Here is an 18165-nt window from a genome sequence, read left to right as displayed (position 1 = left end):
GTAGTTTATGAACAAATCGAGAAGTCACAAATACTCATCAGATGTGTGTTCTTCTTCTGACTACTTTTGTTATTATTTCTTTTAGAAACAGTAATTTTTAAAGAACCTTTTTGACTGATGTCTTTATGTTGACATATTTCAGAGTAATGTTCAGCATTGAGCTCTATTACTGGTAAGAATAAACAGCCACAGTGCTGATTAAAATACAAAAAAGGATAATAGTTTGGTTTATTTGAATTATTGCATGCATAACCAAGCAAGATATTTGTGTCAATTCTTTACATTACATGCAAGAGAATTAACATGGCTGAGGAGATTTTCACTGCTTTTCTTCAGTAGTAAACCAAAGTAAAACTTTAAATAACACTCTCTATAAACAGTCAAATCAGATCAGATAAAATCTAGTTTTGAAAATGATCTTCTGAACAAAGTATGTAATCCATTTAATTCATGTTTTTAGAGCACATTGTATTAAAACTGACTGCAATCACTTCAGAGTTTATGGAAATTTTCACTTCTAAATACATTTTAAAAATGGGTCAGAGACCTTCAAAGGATAAAAAGGCAATTGCTTTGTTTTTTTAATCTTACATTTCTCTTATTTTTAAAAAATCAATGAGGACCAAGTTTTCAATAATTAGAAATATAAAAATTGAATATCAAGTCTCAAGAATGTATTAATAATCTATCTCCAGTGATTGAGCTCAGCGACATTAATTCAGGATGAAAATGAGCGGTTCCAAACTTACTAAAATGAAATGACACAGCACAAACACAAAGTGAAAAGTGAACATTGGATGCAAAACTGAGACTACTAGAGCAGTTAACACAAGACAAATGAGGTATAGACATGAAGCTGGTATGAAGAGATCACTATTCAATTTAATCATGCTGTGATGCTGAAGATAAATTTGATTGCCTAGCTCCTAGAGAAGATAAAATTTCTTTATTGTGCTTGGTGACATTTGCTGATCATGTGACAGAACCATAGCAACACTTTTGGTATGGACCACAAGCATCTATTGGGTGATCACTAAAATGATTTCTGTGATGACATGCTGAGAAGCTCACATTAAAAATGCAGATGACATTTTGCTGCCAGGTTATCAGTATAGCTTTATGTTTAATAAAAAGACTAATAAATCCACTATTTCCTTTTTTCCTCCAAGTTGGCATGTTTTAGTTCAACTTTAAATGATGAAACGCATTACTGAAAAGAATTATTAGATGCCATGGAAATGGATTGAGCTATGAATAAAACAAGCTATTTCTTTTTAAGAAGTTCTTTGGATTATAGATTCTAAAGTCCTAAAGACTGAATAACCTACCAGCAAAATGAAATAAATGGACTAATAAATAGACCATTCCCCTACCACTCATGTACATACCTGGTCTCCCAGGAGGACCTTGGGGCCCAGGGTTGCCTTTAGGGCCTTCCAGAGCTGGACCTGGAGAACCAGGAGGGCCTGGGGGACCCTGCAGACCAGGGAAACCATGAAAGCCTGGTTCACCCTTTGGACCTGGAAGGCCAGGGTTTCCTGGAATGCCAGGTAATCCTCCATCACCCTTTTGACCTATGAAAGTGAAGTCATGTTAGAGAACACATTAAATGATACTGAATATCAGGCTTGCCTGTAAGACTAAAGCTGCTCTCACTTACTAGAACAAGTAATGGAATTTACTGAGGTCATTTCTACCTCCTACCAAATCCCCAGCCCATCCAGAAAACCCATACTGTTATTTCTATGTATAGAAATATAGAAACAATAATAACTTGCATCCTAAAAGATATCCTTTGTATTAGGACATAGAGCAATGATCACATGACCAGTAGTTATGAGAAAAAAGGAGAAAAAAATAGAAAAGTATAAAATATCTGCAACAATAGGTTAGAGATAGCTGGAGGAAATTCCTAACACAAATGTTCTGAGACTAATTCTTGAGACCATTGGAAGATATGGATCTTCAACGGTTGCTGTGTGTCCGTGAAGATCATTCTATCCAAGATTTAGAAACACAATCTAGATAAACTCTTTTCAACACCTTTTCTACACCACCGACATGCCTGAGAGCAATAGAATAGTCGCACATTAGAGTAATAATTTTTATGTTGGATTCATGAAAAAAATACAGGAATTTCTAAGAGATCTATGTGTGGTTTGAAAAAAGTCTCCATAGAATAGCCAATGGTCATTTCAGAACATAAACATACATATCTGTACACACATTCAGTCATTTAATTGACTACTTGGTGCTTACAATAATAGTAAGAACAAATGAGGGAAGGTAGATGTGTGTGCACACCTACCCATCCAAAATGCAAGATGTAAATTAAGATGGAGTTTTCAATAGACATTTTTATTATGGTACATATTTCTACAGTTTTCTTATATTACCTTGGTTTTGGTTTCCATGGGGAGAAAAAAGTGTTTTTCTTCTGGCTAAAAGGGTTTCTAAAAACTTAGTGAAATCTACCTCTTCATACAATTTTGCTTTCTTTTTAAAATTTTTTTTTATTTTAACATCTTTATTGGAGTATAATTGCTTTATAAGGTTGTGTTAGTTTCTGCTGTATAACAAAGTGAATCAGCTATATGTATACATATATCCCCATATCCTCTCCCTCTTGCGTCTCCCTCCCACCCTCCCTATCCCACCCCTAACATTTATTTATGAGGTTAATGAAGAGATATTTATGTGTAAATGTTCTTAATGGTGCATTTTTTATAGTACAACTCTTTATACTAAGTTGCTAATTAAGAAATGCTTTAAGATGTAACTCTAGCTTTGAGTTGTCTGGGGTTGTATGTGGAGATGAATAACTAAGTGTACTGGAGAATATTATATTTTATGGACTGATTTAGCATGCTTCATTAAAGTTTACCAGAAAGTCCTGGAAGTCCAGGGGGTCCTGGGATTCCAAAGCCTGGTTGACCTGTTAGAGAATAAACCAAAAATTCTCAAATAGATAATAATAACTGAAACAAGGACAAATTATTTTTGGATCATTTAGGTTTTTCGTAAGTGCTGCAATGTATATTATATGAAACATGAAGACATTTCCAACATGGAACTACAATTCTAACATGAGAAAACCATATAAACTTATAGTCTATTTGTGATGAGTGTTATCTTTAAAAACTCATGTCATATGAATATATGTGTGTATATATAAATGGAATAGAGATTGCATAGTGAAAGGAGGTCATCCAGAGTAGTTGACTTCTTGATGACAAGAAGTTGTCCAGGTAGCTTCTTGACATGAAAAATTGAACAAGAAAGGATATGGAGTTTTTCATAAGAGGGAGGCAACTTTATCGATAAATGTGAGGCAATATTCTCAGGATGGAGTGGAAGAAGGTAATTAGGAAGGGAAAAGTGTGTGGTAGCTTAGAGGGTAAGAAAGAAGATACAATTTCACTATGGGTAAAAAAGGGCAAAAGTTAAAGTAGACAAGGAAGAAATTAGAAAATTAAGGACAATTAAGGACAATAAAAAAATATAGCACCTGGTTCACCCTTCTGTCCAGCTGGTCCAGGAATACCATCTTGACCTGGTTTGCCTTTTTCACCTGGAGGCCCTGGTGGCCCAGGACGACCTCCACCACCTGAAGAACAGAGTACAGCAGGTTACACCTATCTTCCCAATTCCCTTTTCCTTCCATATCCCCAATTCTTTCCATTTTGGCTTCAAAGAGTTCTACCCAAAAGACACAAAGTGTCTCTGGGACACTCCTTTAAATCATGAAATCTTGTGGAAAAGAAATACAGGATAATTTGAGAATAAGGAACTGCTTTATCATTCATTCAGTATTCAAAACATTTCACTTTCTCATTTTAATCTACCTTTAGAATATATAAGAAAGCAAGATGTGCGTGTGTGGGGGGATGGAAGTGGGGTGTATTATAGGCCTCATATGGGGCCAAAGGAAGTGATTTGCTTTAGAATTCAGTAAACAAAGAAAACTACACCTTGCCATTCTAAAATAATCAGAGCGTCTATCTACTATTATAGGATACTTGAAATAACTCTCCTTGGAAAAAGTGAGCCCCCAAAATAAGGCCCCATAATAATAATTTTAAGCAACTTTTATTAAGAATTGTTCACTTCGTACCTAACAGGTAGTATTAAGTGAATGATCACCATGTTTCTTTGTCTTGAAAATGTTCACAGCTCCCAGAAATGATTTGACTTTCCAAAAATGAATAAAGCCTTAGTTTAACAGAACAGCAAACCCTTATTTTTCATTCTTACCTACAGGACCAGGTTCTCCTGGAAGGCCAGGGTTCCCAGGAGGACCATTAATACCTTTTGGTCCAGGAAGGCCTGGGGTTCCTAGAGTAAAGAGCTCAATTTAATGATAAAAGAAAAACCGCACTGCTTTGAGAGCTACAATTCAAATTTACAATTTAGAGTGTTAGCATAGAAACAGTGAAGAATAGAAAGAAAACCCAAAAAGATGCTGGTGTTTGCTTGATGATTTAAGAATAATTTTAAGTTTTAAATTGATTTATCCAGAGGTTGACATTATTTTATATTCATAATAAAAACAATTATCACCATATTATACTGGTAGAATTAATTGGTAGGATTCCATTGTATGGATATACCAAATTTTTAAGAATCCATTCATTTCTTCTTGGACATTTGGGTTGTCAGGTTTTAGCTATCATGAATATCTATTCTATTTATGGAAACCTGGTCTACTTAGCTATTATGAGTAATGCTGCTATGAATATCCCTGTGCTGGTATTTTTGTAGACATAAGTCTTAATTTATCTTGGGTAAATACTTAGATAGGAGTGAAACTGCTGAGTCACAGAATAGGTATATGCTGTGATTTATAAACAAACAAACAACAATATTTGGGAATTCCAGTTGCTCCAGATCCTTGTACAACATATGGTGATACCAGTTGTTTTAATAATAGCCATTCTAGTAGAAATGTAGTGTTACCTCATTGTGGTTTTAATTTGCATTTCTTTGATAGCTAACGATATTGATCACTTTTGCACGTGTTTATTGAACATCCGTGAATCTTCTTTTGTGAAACGTACGTTCCAAGTCTTTGGCATTTAGAAAAATGGATTGCATGTCTTGTTATTATTGAGTTGTAGAAGTTCTTTATACATCCCAGATATCAGTCATTTATGAGATACATGTTTTGCAAGTATCTTCTAGTCTGTAGCTTCCCTATTCATTTTCTTAATGGTGTCTTTCGATGAGCAGAAGAAAAGAAGAACTCAGTTTCTTTAAAATAAAAAAACAGTGTGGAGCAATCGGACATCTGTATGAAAAAAAATGAACCTTGACCCCTAATCACACCATAAAACTATTCTTCTTCGAGACAGACCATAAACCTAAATATAAAACCTTAAACCTTAAACATTGAAAGTTACAGAAAAAATTAGAATATTTCCATAAACCTGAGTAGGCAAATATTTCTTGAATAGGACACAAAAAGCACTAACCATGAAAGAAGAGTAAGAAAGGACTTTATTAACATCGCATGACAGCATTAAGAGAGTGAGAGGCAAATTTGAGACAGAAAGAATCTATTTGTAATACATATCCAGAATATATAAAGAACTGCTCTGAATCAATAAGAAAAAAGGCAAACAACTCATTAAATAACAGCAAAAAAACTTGGAGCAGGCACTTCATAAAGATGCCAAATGGCCAATAAGTATATGAAAAGGTGTTTAACATTGTCATTCATTAGGAAAATGTAAATTAAAACTTCATTGAGATACCTCTATATACCCACAAGAATTGCTAAAATTAAAAAGAGTGACAATATCAAGTGAGGTGAGGATACAGGCAACTGGACATTTCACAACACAAAGTACTAACCACTATATGATTATTTATGGCAAGCCACCTGGAGCCACCCATGGACATTCATACATTGCAGGTGGGACTGTAATGTATAAAATCACTTTGGAAAACTGGCACCATCTACTAAAGTTAAATGTACACCTACCCTCTGATTCAGTAATTCTACCACTAAGTTTTTGTGTGAGAGAAATGAGTACACGTGCCCCCCAAAAGACGTCTCAAAGAATGTTAATAGCATCTTTTTTCTTAATAGTCCCAAACTGGAAACAACCCAAAAGTCCATCAAGAAGAGAATGGGTAACTGATTATGGTTTATTTCTTCAATGGAATATTATGGAGCAATGATAAAAAAAAAAAACAAAAAAACTGCTGACTGGCAACAAGATAAATGAATCTTACATTCATAATGATGAGTGAAAGAAGCCAGACACAAAGATATATACTGTACATTCCATTTATGTGAATTTCAAAAACAGGTAAAATTAACTGGTGGTGACAGAAGTTATAGTAGTGGTTACCTGGGGAAGGGGGGTGTCACTGTGAAGGGGCATAGGTAAACTTCATGGGGTAAGGGAACTGTTTTATATCTTGATATGTGTGGTGGGTACATGGATATATATATATATATATATATATATATGGGTAAAAACTCATTTATTGTCTTGTACATTTTATTGTATGCTATACTTTAATAAAAAGGTTAAGGAAAAGATAACCAAAGGCCCACTGCATCCATGCCACTGTACAATCCAAAAAACAAACAAACAAAAAAATAAATACAAGCATAAACAGAGCAGGTACTATAACAACTGAGTTCAGACCACCTACTTGACTACAGTGCTTAAGTCCCTTTGCTTGCATGACTCAGTCCTTATCATTTGAATGAACTGTATGATTGTCCTACCAACAGCTACCCACCGTGTGCCTGAGTACAATGTTCTAAGGGAATCAGCAGCAGGCTAGGGCTTGGCAGTGTACATTATCGCCTAGAAAAATAGTAAGGCCTCTTAGTTGACTTGTGGCTAGCAGTCAAAGACTCAAAAGTGCTCTCTGCCCACAGGATATTGTCCTGCTGACTTGGTAATGCCCATTTTCATTTTATACAGAAAGAAATTTGGGCAAAAATGTTAAAGAGCTAGTTCGAGATTGCTTTGCTGGTCAGTAGCTGATTGAGAAATAGAACAGAAGTCTGTCAAATAAGAAGTTGCTTTGTGACATGGGTTAGAGTAGATAAGAAAGGAGAGAAGGAAGCATTTAAGAAAAGTAATATTACCAGGGAATCCAGGAAGGCCTGGTTGCCCTTTTGCTCCAGGGGTCCCCGGTAATCCAGGCAAACCAGTATCTCCCATAGCACCTTTGATACCAGGGTTCCCTGGGTATCCAGGCAGACCAGGTTCACCCTAAAAACATGAATAGAAAGATAAAACTGAAGTCTCTACATGACTTAGATTTTATAACAACATAAAATTATTCATAGAGCTTTTACTGTATGTCAGGCACTCTGCTAAGTGCTTTACATAAATTGCTTCATCTAATCATCACAACAGCCCTTTGGGTTAGGCTTTATCATCTCCACTTATAAATGAGAAAACTGAATCTTGGAGAACTCAAGTGCCTAAAGTCTCTGGTAAGTAGCAGAACTGGGATTTGAACCAAGATCTGTCAGACTCCAGAGCTCATGCTATTCCCATGATATGTAGATGCATTATTCTCATTAATCCTAACTCTATAAGAAAGATACTATTATTATCCCCATTTGATGGTAATGCAGCTTATAAGTGGTGGAATCTGAGTTTGGGTCCAGGCAGTTTGATTTCAGAACCTGTGATCATCATCCCTAGTATACTACAATGAAATTCATTGCTTACAATAAGCATATCAAACAATAATTACAGTAGGTTCTATTGTAAAAGGGAAATTTCATCTTAACATGAAGAAGTCTATCAGTTCTTCAGTGGACATCTCAAATCCCATTTCCTCCATGAAGACTTCCAGGACAGAGAGCCTACCCTAAAACTTTAGGGTAGGTTCTTATTCCATTATGTTTATAATGCTTTCACATATGCATGTCTTGACTCTTCAATTACCCTGAAAACTTCTTTGGGGTCAGAGATAATTCATATATAACCACTTTTGCTCAACGAACATTTGCATTATTTTCTTCTAATAAAGCCTTAGAAGAATTCATACCCACTTTCACAATTAAAACAAGTTTTTCCCAACAACAATGAGAATATATGTCATAACACTAAATCTACCACAGTGTTCACTGCTCTGCTCATGAGGACCATGACCTGTCCAACAAAGTGTTCAACATCACCTGCTGAATACTTTCTTTTTCATTTAGTGTTTATGCTTGCCTAGGTGAGTAAGATCATGTATTTGTGACTCAAGTGTTTCTGCACTACGGTAAAAGCTTTTTATACTAATGACTTTTCTCCTTACTTCCCTTTCTTAAAAAACAATTAACAATTTTGGGTTTGGAATATATGTATTTCCGTCTGAACCATTATAAATCAAATATCTAGCACATTTTTACACACATAATAGGTATACAATTGAATTTTGGATTGAACTGGTTCCAGCTTAGGTACTTACACAGAAAAGCTTTGAATAAACTATCATAATTCTTCTTGTTATTCATGAACCAATGACATATATCAAAATTAAAAAAAAAACAAGAAGAAAATTCCATTATTCTGCTAATGGTAAACATGAAATGCAGTAGATAAACTTCTGATTATTTATAATGAAGTTATGTTAAATTCTACAAATAACCCCAAATTGTAATTTCGACCAGTTCTTGTTCCCTGATACAGTTCTTCTTACCACCGTATGGCCCTATTCCTTCAAACCAAGTGAACTGTAAAAAAGAAAGTAAATATTTCACTAGGACTTCTGAAAAGTACTACAATTTGCTAGTTTAAGTTTCAGCTAAGCTTTTATTATTCATACACTTGCAGAAAAAATAATGAGCTTCTAAAAAGATAAGCAAGAAGATAATGAAAACGAGTACTCAGAAAATCAACAACCTGGCCAAGAGTCCTATAAATCACACTGAGAAGGGAAAATTCTAGTCTATTAATACTCAGCAAAAGCTAGGCATGACTTAAACCACACTTATCCATACACTTAAACCACAAATATCTATATTTATTCTAATGTCAAGCTTTGATATAGTTCTTTTTTTAATTTAGATATAATTGACATATTATATTAGCTTCAGGTGTACAACATGATTCAATATGTGCATATATTGTGAAACGATCACCATAGTAAGTCTAGTTAGTATCCATCACCATACAGTTACAAAATTTTTGTTCTTGTGAGGAAAAGTTTTAAGCAATTTTCAATATATAATACAATTTATTAACTATAGTCACCATGCAGTATATTACATCCCCATGACTTACTTAATTTATTGCTAGAAGTTTGTACTTTTTAACCCCCTTCACCTATTTCACCCACCCCCACCCTCCCCTGCCTCTGGCAACCACCAGTATATTCTCTGTATCCATGAGCTTGGTTTTTGTTTGTTTTATTGTTTTGATTTTATTTGTTTTTAGATTCCACATATAAATTACATCACATGGTATTTGTTGTTCTCTGTCTGACTTATTTCACTTAGCATAATACCCTCAAGGTCCATCTATGTTATCACAAATGGCAAGGTTTCATTCTTTTTTATACACCACTTCTTTATCCATTCATCTATCAGTGGACATTTAGGTTGCTTAGCCATTGTAAATAATGCTGCAAGAAACATGGGGGTGCATATATCTTTTCCAGTTAGTGTTTTCATTTTCTTTGGATAAATACCCAGAAGGGGAACTGCTGGATCATATGGTAGTTCTATTTTTAATTTTTTGAGGAACCTGGATACTGTTTACAGTCCCAGCAACAGTGTGCAAGAGTTCCTTTTGTCCACATCTTTGCCAACACTTGTTATTTTTTGTTTTTTTGATAATAGCCATTCAAAAAGGTGTGAGGTGATATCTCATGATTTTGATTGGCATTTTCCTGATGATTAGTGATATTGAGAACCTTTTCATGTACCTATCGGCCATAGGTATGTCTTTTTTGGAAAAATGTCTATTCAGATTCTCTGCTCATTTTTTAATCAGATTGATTTTGTTGCTATTGAGTTGTATGAGTTCTTTATATATTTTAGATATTAACCCCTAATCAGATATATGATTTGCAAATATTTTCTCCCATTTAGTAGGCTGCCTTTTCATTTTGTTGGTTTCCTTTCCTGTGCAGAAGTATTTTAGTTTGATGTAGTCCCACTAGTTTATTTTTTTGTTTTTGTTGCCTTTGCTTTGGTGTCCAATTCAAAAACTCATTGCCAAGACCAATGTCAAGGAGTTTACCACTTGTGTTTTCTTTTAGGAGTTTTATGGTCTCAGGTCTTATGTTCAAATTTTTGATCCACTTTGAGTTGATTTTTGTGTATGGTGTAAGACAGTGGTCCAGTTTCAATTTTTTTGCATGTGGCTGTCCAATTTTCCCAACACCATTTATTGAAGAGACTGTCCCTTCCCCATTGTATAGTTTTGGCTTCTATGTTATAAATTAACTGACCATACATGCTTAGGTTTATTTCTGGGATCTCTATTTTGCTCCATTGATCTATGTGTCTGTTTTTGTGTGAATACCATCTTGGTTTTTGTTTTTGTTTTTGTTTTTTTTTAACTCTGACAGCGTTCTCTCCCTCTTACTCTCCCAAAGGAAGAGAAGAACAATCATCAGTGGCTAGTGGCAGTTGCAGAAGTAACACCAAGAGCTGACTTCACACTCAGGAGAGAACGCTGCACCTACTTCTCGTGGTTTTGGGTGCTCTACACGTTCAGAAAAACTTCTCTAGTAACAAACTATACAAATGATCCCTGAAAATACAGTCTTCATACTTTTTTGATTACTATAGCTTTGAAATATAGTTTGAAATCAGGGAGTGTGATGCCTCCAGCTTTGTCCTTTTTTCTATTGCTTCAGCTATTTGAGGTCTTTTATGGTTCCATACAAATTTTAGGATTGTTTGTTCTATTTTCTGAAAAAATGACACTGGAATTTTATAGGGATTGCACTGAATCTACAGATTGCTTTGGTAGAATGGACATTTTAACAATATTAATTCTTCCAATCCATGAGCATGGAATATCTTTCCTTTTATTTGTGTCTTCTACAATTTCTTTCATCAACGTATTACAGCTTTCAGTGTGCAACTCCCTTGGTTAAATTTATTCCTAGATATTTTCTTCTTTTTGATGCAATTGTGAATGGAATGGTTTTCTTAATTTTTCTTTCTGCTAGTTCGTTATTAGTGTATAGAAACACAACACATTTTTTAATATTTATTTGGTATCCTGCAAATTGACTGAATTTGTTTATTAGTCCTAACAGTTTTTTGGTGTGGTCTTTAGGGTTTTTAAAATATATAATATCATGTCATTTGCAAATAAGTTTTACTTCTTCCCTTCCGATTTGATTGTTTTTTCTTTCTTTTCCTTGTCTAATTGCTTTGGCTAGGACTTCTAATGCTATGTTGAACAAAAGTGACAAGGGTGGGCATCCTTGCTTGTTCTTAATCTTAGAAGAAAAGCTTTCAGCTTTGCACCATTGAGTATGATGCTAGCTGTGGGCTTATCATGTATCGCCTTTATTATGTTGAGGTATGTTCCCTCTATGCCCACTTTGTTGACAGTTCTATCATATGTGGGTATTGAATTTTGTCAAATGCCTTTCTGCATCTATTGTGATGATCATGTGATTTTTACCCTTCAGTTTGCTAATGTGGTGTATCATATTGTTTGATTTGCAGATGTTAAGCCATCCTTGCACCTCTGGAAAATTCCTCTTGATCATGGTGTATGATCCTTTTAATGTATTGGAGTTTGGTTTGCTAATACTTTATTGAGGATTTTTTCATCTGTGTTTATTAGTGATATTGGCTGTAATTTTCTCTTCTTGTGGTATCCTCGTCTGGTTTTGGTATCAGGGTAATGCTCACCTCATAAAATGAATTTGGAAGTGTTCCTTTCTCTTCTATTTTTTTGGAAGAATTTGAGAAGGATTGGTATTAATTCTTCTTTAAATGTTTGATAGAACTCACCAATGAAGCTGTCTGGTTCTAGACTTTTATTTTTTGGGAGATTTGATATAACTGAAAATGGAATATATCATCCCTAATGAGTCAAATTTAGCATTGTGAAACTACCTAACAAATAGAGTAACACTGTAAGACTAAAATGATTTTTAACAAGCCTGAAACTAGAACTGCTTTCAAGGTCACTGTGTTGTATATAACAGGCACTCCATGTAGAAATAGGAGTCAAGTTGATACCTTTTTTGCTGTTAAAATCCAAATTGGTTATCTAAGAGTATTTGGATCATAGTCATTCTCTACTATCTCTTAATAACAGAATCTCGCTTCCATTCCATGCTATAACCTAAGACCCAGAATAAAATATCAGGCTGACCTCAATATACAGAATAGAAGACATCAAAGTTGGTGAAAAAGCTAACACTGTTGTTGTGTTCCATTGTAAAATTGAAGAAGCACTGCCAGTAGAAAAAAAAAAACAGGACAGTGAGTTGAAAATATTTGGTGAGAGAGGGTAAAAACCATACCCTGTTTTATGGCAAGAAGAGTATTGCAATAGTAGTCCAATCAGTTGGAAGTTGTGGTTCCCACATAATTATTAATTTTTTTTACAGTTCAATTTATATTTGGAGATTAAAGACACCATGAACCAAGCCATATATAGGTTCTTCTTTAGTTAGGAAATATTAACAATAGGGATTTAAAGAGTGGATGCAGAGATACTCTTATTTAACATTTTACTAAATGATATAGGAAAGGGAGTATAAAATAAGATCTTCAAGTTTGCATGCTACTTTCCTCTCCCAGGTAGTGAAATTTTAAGCTAACAGGGACAAATTGATAAATAAAGGCTCAAAGCTGCCTGGGCAGACCAAAACATGGTACATGGGACTCAATGAGTATGTGTAAGGTGATGAACTTAGAGAAAAGGCGATGAACTTAGAGAAAAATAATATGAACTAAGTTTATAAAATAATGGACCCTATGGTATCCTTTACCACCCAAGGAAGATACTATCCTTAGTAGCTATAAGTCTATTCAGAAAATCTATTCTTTATGATTCAGTCTTGGTAAATTTTGTGTTTTTAGGAATTTGTCCATTTCAAAGTTATCCAATTTGTTGTTGTACACTTGTTCATAGTACCCTCATAATCCTTTTTATTTCTGTAAAATTGGTGGCGATGCACCCTCTTTCATTTCTAATTTTAGCAATTTGAGTCTTCTCTCTTTTTCTCTTAGTCAACCTAGCTAAAGGTTTTTCAATTTTGTTCACTTTTCAAAAGAACCAACTCTTGGTTTTATTGATTTTCTCTATTATTTTTAATCTCTACTGTATTTATTGCTGTCTTAATCTTTATTATTTCCTTCCTTCTGCCAGCTTTGGGTTGAGTTTGTTCTTCTTTTTCTAGTTCCTGAAGGTATGAAGGTAAATTGTTGACTTAGGATCTTTCTTCTTTAATGCAAGCATTTACACTATAAATTTCCCTCTTAGCATTGCTTTTGCTGGATCCTATAAGTTTTGGTATGTTGTGTTTTCTTTTCCACTTGTCTCAAGATATCTTCTAATTTCCCTTGTGTCCTCATCTTTGTCCCACTGGTTGTTAAGAGTATGTTCTTTAATTTCTACATATTTGTGAATTTTCCAGTTTTCCTTTTGCTGTTTACATTCTATTGTAACTGGGAAAGATACTTTGTATGGTTCCAATCTTTTAAAATGTATCAAGACTTATTTTGTGGCCTAACATATGCTCTATTCTGAAGAATGTTTCTTGTGCACTTGAAAAAATAGATACTTTGCTGTTGTGGGTTGGAACGTTCTGTATAGGTCTGTTAGGCCCAATTGACTTTGCCCCTTTAAAAATTGGTCTATTTGCTTTCTTATTGAATTATAAGAGTTTTTAAAATATATTCTGGATACAAATCTCTTATCTGATATATAATTTGCAAATATTTTCTCCCTTTCTGTGGATAGTCTTTTCGCTTTCTTTTTTTTTTTTTTTTCAGATCACGTGAGACTTTATTTTTTTTTTTTTTTTGCAAAACACCAACACTCTTTTTATTATTAATTTGTATTGGAGTATAGTTGCTTTACAACGTTGTGTTAGTTTCTACTGTACAGCAAAGTGAATCAGCTATACGTATACATATATTCCCCCTTTTTTGGATTTCCTTCCCATTTAGGTCACCACAGAGCACTGAGTAGAGTTCCCTGTGCTATACAGTAGGTTTTCATTAATTATTTTATACATAGTGTCAATTGTGTATATATGTCAATCCCAATCTCCTAATTCATCCCTTTTCGCTTTCTTGATGCTATCATTTGCAGCACAAAATTTTAATGTGGTTCAATTCATTTATTTTTTTCTTTGTTTGCTTGTGCTTTTGGTGTCATATCTAAGAAATAATTACCCTAACCCAAGGTCCTGAAGATATATCATGTTTTCTTCTAAGACTTTCTGCTTGTCAATTTCAGCAAAAAAGCTATCTGGGATTATGACAGGGATTGCTCTGAGTCTGTAGTATGATTAGATTTTAAGAAGGATTAATGGAGGTTAGAAATATTATGCCACATTTAAAGAATACAGTCATTAAGTTTAAGAGTTGAAGAAATCTTAGGTACTATCTAGTCCAGCTCTCTCATCTCACAGACAAATACTATGTATAGAGTGCTTTATAATTTACAAAGTGTTTTTTTAAATCTAATTGAAGCCTCACAATAACTCTGTGCAATAGGTATAATTCTTTTTTCTATTTTACTGACAAAGTAGTGAAGATACAAAAGAATTAAGTGACTTACAAGGTCATGTAGACAGACTCAGGACTCAAAGTTCTGCCTATTGATTCCCTGTCCAGGGTTTTCAGTGTACTATATTAATTATGCTTTTTGACTAACAAGGACACTCTCTCATAAAACAAACTACCATCTGACCTTTTACCACTATCCTTACTTCTTAACAGCTCACTAATTATAGAATTTTTTCTTATGCTTGACATCCCTAATCATACTATCATGTCTTCTGAAACTTTTATTCTACTCTTCCTTTACAATATAGGCAGGCACTCCTCATTCTGTATAACAGTATTGGACTATAAAAATGAAAATGCAAGATGGAACCATGTAAAGAGATTTTAAAAATCAATGGGAAAAATATGATCATTCTATGACCTGTAAAAGTTTTTCTCAAAACACTAAAATCCCTCTTCCTGTCAGTTATACATGTATAGAGAGCCAAGTTCATATGTTGATCATTTCAACTTCACTAGCTTTCTTGGCTGCACATCTAAAGTCTCTCAAATGGTGGCAGTGTCAACATTCCTTTGGCTGGCTATTTCATCTCTAACTCCATCTACATTAGATTTAAATTTCATTTCCAGTGTTATCACCTTTCTTTTTTTTTTACTGCACTTTCATCATTGTTGGTCAATTTTCTCTTTTGATTATCCATTTTTGTTAAATTTCAGTTTGGTTTATCAATGAGAGACAGAGGCAACACATCTACATGCTTTGCTGTCAATGCATTATGGGAACAATAGATTCACAGTGATGAATCACTGACAGAATTTGAAAGAAGTGAAATGACCGCTCACTGATCAAGATGCACAGTAGATATTTACATAGTGGTTTAGGGATTGAAGAGCTAATATATCATGGTAACTTAAACTTGAACCATATTGTTGTGGACTGATGCTATTTAACTAAACTGTGGTAACAAATTTGTGCATATCAGAACTGTACAAAGCAAGGACTGCTTGTGCTTATCAAAACTGAGAGGTAAAATCATATTTTTTAAATATGTCATCATTTTAAGATAAAATAATACCATCTGAAAGAAACAGTAGGATACTTCAGATACATGATTTCCTGGTTTTATCAGCTCTGCAAATGTCCAAATTTAGTGTAGATTTCCTTATTGAAAAATACTTGTAGGATGCATAGAAAAACTAAGAGTTAGCCTCTTGCTTGAAGAGTTGAATATACTGTGGACACTGGCCAGTTGAAACATGGTTTTCTGCTGCCATCCATTATAGTTTCAGAGATGAATTATTATGGTAATTTTGGTTGCACTATATGAATGTTAAAATTCACTCAGTCTAGAAAAAAATATGTATAAACAAATTTAGAAAATTTTTAAAATGTAATTTCAAATCAATGAGTAAAGAATGGAGCTCATAACAAATGGGTTTGGGTTATTTGGATAATTTATTTGGAAAAAAATATATAGTCCCTCACCTTGCAAAACATACAGAAAAAGTCAGATGGGTTAAAGATGTAAACATAAAGAACAAGATCATGCAAACACTGGAATAGAATATATAGGACTCTTTTTATAATCTTAGATATAGAAGTCTTCATAACAATCAGAAAACTATGCTCCTGATCTTTCCTCCCAAATCTGTTTCTCCCCAAATCTTTCCTATCTCAGTATGTAGCAACTCCATTCTTGCAGTTGCTCAGGATAAAAACTTTAGAGTCATTCTTGACATCTCTCTTTCTCTCATATTCCATACACAAATCTTGCTGACTTGACATGGAAAATATCTTAAGATTCTGACAGTTTCTTATCACTTCCACTGCCACCACTCTGATCCAAGCTATCAACATCTCTAGTTTGTATTATAAATAATAATAAAAATAAAATAATAATAATAAAATAGTGTCATAATTGGTCTCACTCTTTTCATCCTTACTCCTCTATGATTTATATCCAAAATGAGAGCTGTGATTTTTTTAAAAATTAAAGTACAATCATGTTATTCCTTCCAGTTGTCCCTTATTTCACTTAGGAGTATAAGCCTTACTATGATCTAAAAAGCCCTAGATAATCTATCCTCCATTACCAACCTGATCTCATCTCCTACTGACTGTCACCTCAATACTTAGCGTAATTCACACTAGCCTCATTTATAGTTCTCAAAATGCCAGGGTCTTTGAATGACTAACCCCCTCATTGCATGAGGCCACTTAAAACAATTGTAATCAGAGAAGATTTTCCTTACTACCCTATTTTAAAAAATGTAACATTTTTCAGCAATTCTTATCCCCAAGCCTCACTCTAATTTTGCAATACCTTCTAACAAACTTATTTATTTTGTTAATTTTGTTCACTGACTAGATGTAAACTCCATTCAGGCAGTGAATTTGTTTCACTCATACTCTATCTCCAGCACCTAAAATAGTTCCTGGCACATCATACATACTCAATAGGTATTTTTTGAATGAATGAATGAGTATAACATTCGTTTATGTTAAAATGTTAAACTTCTACTTGATGAAATGTACAGTAAACACTGTAGTAAGACAAACAACTGACTGGGAGAAACTATTTGCAACATATATAATAGACAATGGATGCATCTTCGGTGTTTATAAAGTACTTTTACAAATCAATAAGAAATACATAAGCAAATCCCCTCCTAAAAAATGAGGCAGAGTATGAATAGACAATTTGCTGAGGAGATATACATATAAGAAGTCTCACTTGGAATCAGGAAAATTCAAATTTAAACAATGATATGCTACTTTTTACCCATTAGGCTGACAAAATTAGAAAGACTGATAGTACCTGATACTTGTAAAATGAGGAGAAAATAGAAAATTTCTTATACTGATCAAGGGAGTATCAAGCAGTAGAGCTATTTAATTAGGAAAATTTGCCAGTAACTATCAATATTAAAAAGGAATATACAGGCTTCTGCACACCGTCCCAGAGCTGAGGTGTCGGCACAGTTATTTCCCAGGAGGAACTCTGGTCTGAAGGGCAGGTGTGAGGCCTCTGCATGTGGCCCCCTATGAGCAAGGGAAACCAGACTAAGCAACAAGGGAAAAAAAGTTAGACATTCCATGAGAAAAGCAGCAATTAGAGGAAGACCTTCAAGACGGCAGAAGAGTAAGACGTGGAGATCACCTTCCTCCCCACAAATACATCAGAAATACATCTACACGTGGAATAACTCCTACAGAACACCTACTGAACGCTGGCAGAAGAAACTCCCCCACGTACCTGGGTAGGGCAAAAGAAAAAAGGAAAAACAGAGAAAAAAGAATAGGGACGAGACCTGCCCCTTGGGGAGGAAGCTGTGAAGGAGGAAAAGTTTCCACACACTAGGAAGCCCCTTCACTGACGGAGATGGGGGGTGGTGGGGGGAAGCTTTGGAGCCACGGAGGAGAGCGCAGCAACAGGGGTGCGGAGGGCAAAGCGGAGAGATTCCCGCACAGAGGAGCG

The 18165-nt window shown here is 34.4% G+C and overlaps 1 protein-coding gene and 1 non-coding gene across 4 annotated transcripts in view; both read right to left on the bottom strand.

The window, feature by feature from the left end:
- COL4A5 (collagen type IV alpha 5 chain) overlaps positions 1–18165 on the bottom strand; it is a 238244-nt gene that overhangs the window by 22730 nt on the left and 197349 nt on the right. For all 3 annotated transcript variants that reach the window (XM_036840904.1, XM_036840905.1, XM_036840906.1), the window contains 5 exons: positions 7112–7238; positions 4255–4335; positions 3509–3607; positions 2885–2935; positions 1389–1574 (listed from right to left, as the gene is read on the bottom strand). In XM_036840904.1, coding sequence (XP_036696799.1) covers positions 1389–1574; positions 2885–2935; positions 3509–3607; positions 4255–4335; positions 7112–7238 — 544 coding nt within the window. The remainder of the gene's footprint in view (positions 1–1388; positions 1575–2884; positions 2936–3508; positions 3608–4254; positions 4336–7111; positions 7239–18165) is intronic.
- Positions 10533–10743, bottom strand: LOC118889390. The gene has a single exon (XR_005018524.1). It is a non-coding gene; the product is annotated as a small nucleolar RNA U3 (small nucleolar RNA).

This window comes from Balaenoptera musculus, chromosome X (genome assembly GCF_009873245.2).
Source record: "Balaenoptera musculus isolate JJ_BM4_2016_0621 chromosome X, mBalMus1.pri.v3, whole genome shotgun sequence".
NCBI classification, from domain to species: domain Eukaryota; kingdom Metazoa; phylum Chordata; class Mammalia; order Artiodactyla; family Balaenopteridae; genus Balaenoptera; species Balaenoptera musculus.
This window is presented reverse-complemented; position numbering and strand designations above follow the sequence as displayed.